At 47.1% G+C, this 9,683-nt stretch overlaps 1 protein-coding gene across 1 annotated transcript in view; it reads left to right on the top strand.

Annotated features, from left to right (window-relative positions):
• Positions 1–2,871: 2,871 nt before the first annotated feature.
• CD226 (CD226 molecule) overlaps positions 2,872–9,683 on the top strand; it is a 52,125-nt gene continuing 45,313 nt past the window's right edge. Inside the window, exons 1-2 of the mRNA XM_004684030.1 lie at positions 2,872–2,917; positions 3,212–3,550. Of these exons, the coding sequence (XP_004684087.1) occupies positions 2,872–2,917; positions 3,212–3,550 (385 nt within the window). The remainder of the gene's footprint in view (positions 2,918–3,211; positions 3,551–9,683) is intronic.

The raw sequence follows: 9,683 nt of genomic DNA, 5'->3' as shown, positions 1-9,683 counted from the left end.
TTCTGTTCCATTGACCTATATGTCTAGTCTGTGGGGTATCACTCTGTTTTCAATATTATAGCTTTGAATATGAAATTGAGAAACATCAGTGCTCCAGCTTTTTCTTCTTTTGCAAGACTCCTTTGCCATTCTAGGAATAAGGGGATTGGCCCTCCTATTTTTTTAAAAATATTTTATTTATTTATTTTTGCATAGAAGAACTGGAATGCAGGCCAGAAGTGGGGGGGGGGGAGCAGGGTGAGAGGATTCACCAGAGACAGAGTGGGGGGCTGAACAGGCTGATCCACGGAATCACAGCCGAGGGGAGACAGGAGGGACCTGCTATGACATGTGGGTCACTCCCTGGCCAGGGATCAAGCCCAGACCATCGCAGTGATAGCCTGAGACTTAATCTCTAGGCCACCAGGGAAGCCCTTGCTTTCCTGTTTATGCATAAGGGACCACTGGCAGTTTGGTAAGGACTGCATCAAGCATGTAGACTGCTTTTCCCCTCACCATTTTGGATGTGTCTCATTTCTTTCCCTTGCCTATTTGCTTTAGTTAAAACTTCCACTACATTGTGAATGGCAGTGGTGACTATGAGCATCTTGCCTTGTTCCTGATCTTAGGGGACACGCTCTCCCCACTGGATATGAGCCTGGGTCATAACTGCCCTTCATTAGTAGTAATCTGAGTTCTCTGAACATCAGTCTTCTTACCTGTATTTCCCCCTTTTCTCCTGACCAAAATACACTTCTTGACCTTTTTAATATCTCCTGAGTGGGCTCATTCTCCCCTGGGTCTTAGCTTCAGTCACTCTCCATCGCCAGTGGTTCTGTCTCCTTAGATTGCAAAAGGGCAGCAATGGATTCGCCCTTGTGTTTCTTGGTATTCCCAAGCCTGTTCTGAATTTCCACCGTCCTGTCACCTTCTCTGGTCCTTGCTTACGAAGTACCCTGCTGGATCATCGGGTGTGGTCCTGCCCTGGGCCGTGTGGCTTTCAGGACACCTTCTTTTGCTCTACCTCTGCTGGATGCTAGAGCATGTCCTGGCAGTCATGATCCCCTCCCACCCTTCAGGAGAATCATCCCAGTCCAAGCCAGTCACCTATTCTGTCAGGTCACGGTGCCAGTGTCCTGACAGCTTCATACCCCCCATGCTCCTCTTCAGTCGATGCTTCCTGCAGCAGCCAGGACAAATGTAACTGCTAAGATGTATGTGGATATAGGTCACAGAAACTGGTTTTCTAACTAGCTTAAAAATTGGAAATTTTGTATGCTCAGACTCCAAAGCTGGTGGACTCAGTAGCTCAAGTTAATTCCCATCTCCCCATGACCTTCTTTGTCTTCAGGCAGAGTTCCATCAACATGGCTGCTGGTAGCAATTGACCCAACACCTTTTTCTTTTTAAAGCTGTATTTATTTATGCATACAAACCAGAGGTTGGGAGTGAGAGGCTTCCCCAGAGACAGAGCAGGGAGCAGAACAGGCAGATTGACTGAAGTACACTGCTGAGGGGAGCAGTGGGTGGGCCAGGAGAGGTCTGCCGCGCCATGTGGGTCACCTTCGGGGCAGGTGGGGATCAAACTCGTGCTGCAGTGGCTGTGGACAGCTTCCTAGTGTTGTGCTTTAACCCGCTGCACCACCAGGGAGGGCCCCGAACACCTTTTCCTCATTCGCAGGCAATGATAGATGGAGGAGGAGGAAGATAAAAGAGGAGGAAGTGGGGGGGGGAGGGAGAAGCAGAGCTGTCTGTTAGGGAATAAAAACAATCCCCCTCACTCCGAGTGGGTCGCTCAGGCTTTGTTTATTTCTCCAAACCACTCAGCCCCAAATCAATCAGAGTGGTCAGCAGAAAGCTCAGATTTGTCTTGACGTCCCGAGGGTGGAAGGGGTGGATACCTGAATCTCCCGGTTTCTGTTGGGTGCAAGGAAAGGCAAACGGGCTGGTCACTTGTGTTTCCTAGTACAGGTCAGGCCACATTGCCCTGGTATCTGGAGGCCTCTGTCGCTCCTCTTTGCCTTCACAAGCATGCCAGAAATTCTCCAAGGGCAAACTAACCTCACCCCATCTCCACACTCAGTGTGACCCGACCTGTTGAATCTTCATTGCCTCTCAATTTCTCCTGCTCCGGCAACTTTGAAAAAGTTCCTTTCAGAGATATGACTATTCTTGCCAGAGACGCTGGTCCCAGCACCTGTGTGGGTTGCTACAGCGACAGGTGTGAGGGAGACGCCTCGGTGGCTCTGAGCTCCTTAGTGTGTGTCGTCTGGGGCTCTTTCAATCCAGACCAAATTGTTTTTTTAGCACATCCTCACCCTTCAGGCTGAAGCAGCAGTGTTTGAAAATACCCCACGCTGTCACAACTTTATCTCCTCCCCACATGGGGCCGAGCCTGAACCCCCACACCCCCAGAGCCCCAGGCTCCTCCCCACCCCTTCACGGTCTGCTCCAGTCTCATCTTCTCAGTGAGGCCTTCAGACTTTTCTGTCTAAAAGGGAAACGCTTTCCTGTCTGCACTCCTCTGCTCTGCCTTAATCCACTCTGCTATTTCTTTATATTAGTTTCTGTCTCCTCCTTCTAGAATAGAAGTTCCATGGAGGCAAGGATTTTGCTTTTAAGTGTCTCTCATCCCCTAGAGTAGAGCTTGGCGCAGACAATACCCCTGGATGGTTTGTTCCGTGAATTAATCTTTGTGGAAAATGAAGGTTTGCAATCAGCGGGCTTTTGCCCCGAGAGAGAAGTAACTCACACCTGCCCGTCTTTGTGGAGGGGCAGGTCTTTTTCCTGTGTTCTGACTGCAGATAGCATCTGAGAGGAAGGAAGCTCAGCTGTGTGGTGGCCTGCAGGGGAGCAGCGATTGTCTGAGACCAGCTTCCCCAGAGTTCAGAGATGGATTATCTGACTTTCCTTTTGGCTATTTTTCACGCATACAAAGGTAATGATAGTGTCTTCATTTTAAAAAAGGTACTTTTTTTTTTTTTTAAATTATACTGTGACATATACAGAATTTATGATGCACTTTAGTTGGCTTGGATAACATCTCGCTTGTTTGGAAAGATGGATGCCAGTTATCGGTAGTGGAACCTTACCAGACTGAGGCAGAAGCTGTGAGCGTTGATGTTTACCATGAATTCAACCTACTCTCTGGCTGGTTTCACAGAGCTTGGAATGTGCAGAACGTCTGTTTTAGTGTGCACGACTAATTGGGTCACTGTGATGTGTGTTTCAGCTCTGTGTGGAGAGACGTTTTGGGATACCACCGTCCAACTTGCTGAGAATATGACGCTAGAATGTGTGTACCCGTTCCAGGACACCTTAACGCAAATGGAGTGGTTCAAGATCAACGCCACGCAGAAGGAGTCTGTAGCCATTTTCCACCCCTCCTTCGGGATCCACGTTAGAGAGGCCTATCACGGGAGGGTTCACTTCCTAAACTCAAACGTGACTCCCAGCGACATGACTCTGTCCTTCCTTAATGCGACCGAAGCTGACATGGGCTTATATTCCTGCCTCCTTCACACTTTTCCACGTGGAAGCTGGGAAAAGGTGGTTCAGGTGGTGTCACCAGGTAAGTGAACATTGTGTCGACTCAAATGAACCTTTGAGTCTGTCAAGTCCAAGCAAAAGTTGTGAAATATTTTACCCTATTTCTGTGACATTTTCCAGTTCTATCAGTCGAGTCTAATATGTTGTGTCAAGCAAACATTCCTGTGAATCTCATTTGTTTTTAATTACTATGTTAGTAATTTTGAGTGGACAAAGTATCTCACATATTTGAAGGTAGTTGGCGAAAGGACAGGTTTTATATTACCTTGATAATAACCAGCTTAGGTACAACTGACATTGGCTGCATTTGGCTTAGGAGCCAGAAACACTTAGGAGCCTGCTCAGTGCTTTATCTCAGTGAAATGCAGGCAAACCTCAGAGACAGCCAGGTTTAGTTCCAGGCCACTGTGATAAGACGAATATCTAATTAAGGCAAAACCATTGTTTTGATTTTCCAGCTCGTATTAAGGGTATGTCTCCACTCCTCTGTTCCATTAAGTGCACAGTCGCATTACGTCTAAACAATAATGTGTGTGTCTTCATTTAAAAGTAGCCACTGTCTGTGTGCATTAACCATCATCTGGGACTTCGGTGAGGGATAATCTTTGGCTGCTGGAAGGTTTCTTTTTCTTTTTTTTTTTTTTAAAGATTTATTTATTTATACATACAAGAACTGGGGTGTAGCCAGAGGTGTGTTTTTTTTTTTTTTTTTTTAAAGATTTATTTATTTATACATACAAGAACTGGGGTGTAGCCAGAGGTGTGGGGGATGAGGCAATTCACCAGAGACAGAGTGGGGAGCAGAACAGTTGGGTCTACTGAAATTCACTGCTGAGGGGAGTTGATGCACCATGTGGGTCACTGCCTGGTGGGGCATGAACTCGAGCTGCAGTGGCTGCGGAGAGCTTCATAATGCTGAGACTTAACCCCTTAGTCCACCAAGGAGGTTCTGGTGGAGGGTTTTGACTCCATTTCATGGATGCTGACCGGTCAGGCTGGTTGGCTGTTCCTCAAAATAACGACAATGAAGTTTGTGATGTGGAATGATTTTCCTGTCCATGAAAGTTTTCTCTGTGGCTTGTGGTGCTGGATGAACATTCACTCCCACGTTTTTACCAACTTCACGCCGCTGCTGCTTTGGTAGTTAAGTTTCTGTCATACTCTAAGTCCTTGTCTCCTCAGTATCTTTCCCGATAGTCTCATTCGGAGTAGATCCCATCTCAAAATACCACTTTCTTCACTGAGCCATATACAGCAAGTCTTTATTCATTAAAATTGTAGCGCAAGTTTGCAGTGACCACTCACCTTGATGGGCTCCACCTCAAGTTCTCTGGTTACTTCCACCACTTCTGCAATTCCTTTCTCCACTGACATCTTGAAGCCCTCAAAACCTTCCATGAGGATTAGAAACAATTCTCCCAAACTCCCGTTAGTGTTGATATTTTGACCTCTTTCCATGAATCACAGGTTTTCTCAATGGCATTGGAACGGTGAATCCTTTCCAGTTGACTTGCCAGTTGGTTTTCAGTTGACTTTGTCCACATCCATCAGAGGAATCCCTGTCTATGGCAGCGGTGGCCTTACAGAATGACTTTTTTTTTTTTTTTTTAAGATTTATTTACTTATGCTTACAGAACTGGGGTACAGGCCAGAGGTGCTGGGGGCGAGAGGATTCACCAGAGACAGAGTGGGAAGAAAAACAGGCAGATCCACCAAAATACACTGCTGAGGGGAGTAGCCGGCAGGTCAGGAGAGGTCTGCTGCGCCATGTGGGTCAGCTCCCTGGCCAGGGATTGAACTCATGCTTCAGTGGCTTTAGAAAGCTTCATAATGCGATGCTAGAACCCGCTGCGCCACCAGGGAGAGCCCAGTTGGTTTTTAGCTTCATAATGTTTTCATAGCTTTTAATGTGTTTTCCTCACTAAATGTAATCAACCCCAGCTTTTGCAGTGAAGGTGAGAAATGTGCTACTCTTCCTCACACTTGAGCACCTGTGTGGTGACTAATTGGTCAAGTTTCAATATTGTTGTGTCTTGAGGAGCAGGGAGACGTGAGGACAGGGAGGGAGGTGGGGGACACTTGGCTGGTGGAGCCGTGAGAGCTCATACAACATTCACCAGCCTCGTCGACGCTCCTGTATGGGCGCGCGACGACGGTAGCCTGAAAGACTGCTAAGGTCAACACCTAGTGCAAGAATGAAAAAGTTTGACATGTGATGCGACGTCCCAAAATGTGATGCGGAGGCCAGAAGTGACCAACAGGCAGCGTGGCACAGACTCGCTCAAGGCTGGGTAGCCGCAAGCCTGCACGTTATAGAAAATGGAGCTGCCGTGAAGAGTTATGAAGCGAAGTGCAATAAACCGGGGTAGCGCTACTTCTTTCGCTTATAACTCAGCACTGCAAGTCTGTCCCAAGTGCTCCCCAGTCTAGGTTTCATGACAGAGCGCGCATCAGAGGTTGTTAGCTGTCGTTTTGGAAAGAATTGAGGGGTGTGTCACAGGGCTTTCCACGTGCTTGCTTGTGAGGCCGCTGGTACAGCTTCAGTCCTCAAGAGGACCAGCGGCAGGTGTGGCATCCTGCAAATCCTGGGTCTTCTGGCCTTTACCCTACAGAATGTTCCTCAGTCTCCACTTCCTGGATAGTGAATTGAGTTAGTTATATCATTCTCTTTGCTGCATGCTTTAGGAATGCATAGTAAAGCCCTGAGCCCTGACAGTCAGAGGATAGTAGGTAGTATTGTCCGGTTAGTATTTCTTATGCATTTGATACAAAATGATGATGGTGATATTTTCATTTGTCAGTGACAATCTGGGGAAGAAAAGAAATAAGAATTGTGTGCTTTTTTGTCTGTGATCTCTGGATCTCTGAAATTAAATTCCAGACAGGCGCCCAGCATAATACATTCTGTGATGCTTGACATGGTGCCTTCTTTTTGAGGACTCAGTATCGTAAAAGATCAAGGTATAGCTTATGTAATATCTCATGGTCAGGAGGTAAGAGCAATTTCTACCTGTCAGCTTTCCTTTTCTCTTCAGGTGGAACTAAGCTCCAAAATAATTTGTGCCTGTGGGTGAGAGCTACAGAGCATCGGAAAGCAGGATCTCATTAGCTCAAAGCTTGTTCATTAAAGACCTATTTTGCCACTCAAGTCCTCATTGCTGTTGGGTGCGGTCGCCTGTGAAATGCTGTTTGCAAACGTGTAGCGTGTGGCCGCTTCTCACTGGCTGTGCGTGTGAAGAAGAGAACTGCAAGCGTGGGGTAGACCAGCCTTCCCATGTGGGACCTGAGCCCTCCAGGCCAGGCCTTTGCAGTATCATGTGTTCCAGTTTCTGCGAAGTAAAACCAGCTGAAGACAGGGGTGGGAGGTGAGGGGTTGGGAGACGAGGGTTTGGGAGGCGAGAGTTGGCAGGCGAGGGACTAGGAGTTGTTGGTCAACAGGACAAAGGAGGAGCCGTGAGAATGCTAAGTCTGGGGACCTCAAGTGTAACATGGTGACGGGACTGAATATTAAGTCAAATACTGGAAACCTGCTAAGAGAATCGATTTCAGATACTCTTGTCCCACACAAAAAGAGGTCACTAGGTGAGAAAGGGCATGTTGGTTAGCTTGACCCTACGGACATTTCTGTCATGTGGCTAATTTTTGGTTGATCTGTATTTAAAGGTCTACATAAAGTCATCACGCCATGAGCCTCCTATGGATACAGTCTTTATTAAAGAAGAAAAACAAAACCGGGGAGCTCAAGCTCTTTTGCAGGTTTAGGGGGAGGACGGAGGCCCTCAATCGAGAGAGCAGAGGTGGTCGCCTCGTGAGGTAGCGCTGTGTGTGCTCAGCACTGGTGCTCCCTCCACATGGCGTGTCATGTGTGTATCATGTGTCTTTGCCATTTACATTTGTCATTTATCATTCTGAATTAATGCTGCTGTTAGCTTTTTGAGGACAGGACAAGAGATACCCCTACTTCATGGATTTTTTTCCCCACAATCTGAGATTTGCCATAAAAAATTGCAGTAATGGGCCAGTGACAGTATTCCATTCACATTTTTTCCCACAGAAGAAATGGGGTGCAGGCCAGAGGTGCAGGGGTGAGAGGATTCCTCAGAGACTGAGTGGGGAGCAGGACAGGTGGGTCTACTGAAATCCACTGCTGAGGGGAGCAGTGGGGAGTCAGGAGAGGTCTGCTGTGCCCTAGCCGGGGATCAAACTCAGGCTGTGGTGGTGACAGTATTGAGACCCAAACCTTAGGCTACCACGGAGGCCCTATTTTCACTTTTGAGATTTAGAGGACTTCATTTCTCAAACTGAAAGTGAGAGTGAATTAAAAAATCAATACTAGGCAGATCTCAAAATTTCCCTTAAATATACTTAAAGCTTTTGTGGCCTATTAGCAAAATATTGTGATCTACAGATACCACTAGCCAAGGGGTTCTGTATTTTATAATTTGGGGTCCTTGGTAAGGTTTTATGCAGTGGTTCCTATGAGGGAAAAGAAGTTGAAATCCAAGAGGGCATTAAATGAGACTGGAAAGTTACAAAGGTCTTGCTGTGCCTCGTGGAATTAGAACACCACTCTGGGATGTAGGTTGGGGCAGTGACTGCATGTTTTTCAGAGGGACACATAAGAAACCAGCATTTTCACAACCTAGAAGGTAGGCCAGTTGTCTTTAGGAGGGAGCTAAAGGGTTAGGCGCACAAATATGACGTTATAAATCAGAAAACTTGTGAGCTGCTGATTAGGGTGTACATTGGCCTGCTGTCATATTGTGGCTCCTAGTGGAATTTTGAGTCTTCCAGAACAGAGACCTGATAGAACCTGCGTGTATATAGAAAGATTTATGATAAGGAGTTGGCTCATGTGATTATGGAAACTGGCGGGTCCGAGTCAACACTGCAGCTAGAGGGCTGGCAACTCAGGAGACCTGCTACTGAGATGAAGTGGGAGGCAACCGGCTGCATGGTCTCCCCGAGTTTGAGGAAGCCAGGCCTTTGGCCTCTTCACCTGATTGGACGAGGCCCACCCTCATCCAAAGTATAAAATACACAGATTTATTTATTCTTTTTTCAAATTTATGCATACAGAACTGGGGTACAGACCCAAGGTTCATGGGCCGTGAAAGGATTCACCAGAGACAGAGTGGGGAGCAGGACAGGCAGATAGATGAAGTACACTGCTGAGGGGAGCAGTGGGCGGGGCAGGAGAGGTCTGCCGCGCCCTGTGGGTCACCTCCAGGGTGGGGATCGAACTCATGCGGAAGTGGCTTAGCTTCCTAGAGCTCTGCTTTACCCATCTTGCCACCAGGGAGGGCCTGAATTCTACAGAATTACCATGTTCATCTAGTGTGAAAACATCCTCTGAATTAGTGCATAAAGTTAGACATACAACTTATTTTGGAACATGAGATAGCTTTGGCTAGGGAGATTCTCTGCAGAAGTGGAATTCGAGGGAGGACTGTGGAAAATCTGGAACAGCATGTCAGGAGTTACTTTTCAAATGGTCGTGAATATAGGTGGCGTTGGCCTTACTTTGCTCTTCATTGCAAGCTCATGTTCCTTGGAGGAGTCAACAGCAGAGCAGAAGAGAGCACTCAGCCTGAACTGAGGCCTGCGCTGATGAGCAGCGCCTGCCGTTTTCTGGTTAAAAATTCAGAGCGCTTTGCTTTACCGTGTTGATGGGCTGCTTCAAAAGACACGGGATCCAGATGTTATGCAGTTATATTTCAGCACTCTTAAGATACTTACTCACTTTAATTTCACTTGTGTTTTGTTTATCTGACCTTGAGAAGGAAGGAAGAGAATGTAGGCAAATGGCATTGTCTCCTGTCTCGGTGACCCGTGGAAATGAGGATGGACACGCCTTGCTCTCAAGGCTTTTTTCCCTGTCAAAGGAAATTCCAGTTAAGCAGCCACAGGGGAGTCTCCTGCTCCTGTTACGAGCGTAAATAAATGTCAGCATGTCCCGATTCACTCAGCTTTGCCTATCTGCGGTAGCTTCAGCTCTCCAAAATCATTGTTTTTAAGTAGGGGGAGAATAAAGAAGTGTCAGGCCTGCTGTTTACAGGATTAAGCTATCTCAAGGCTCATTGTGATATGTCAGAAACACGTCACAGAAGCTTTCCTGTCTGTGTAGTAGCTCCCCCTCACACCCACATCCCCAC

Source organism: Condylura cristata, unplaced genomic scaffold (genome assembly GCF_000260355.1).
Source record: "Condylura cristata isolate star-nosed mole 26May11 unplaced genomic scaffold, ConCri1.0 scaffold00016, whole genome shotgun sequence".
Classification (NCBI taxonomy): domain Eukaryota; kingdom Metazoa; phylum Chordata; class Mammalia; order Eulipotyphla; family Talpidae; genus Condylura; species Condylura cristata.
This window is presented reverse-complemented; position numbering and strand designations above follow the sequence as displayed.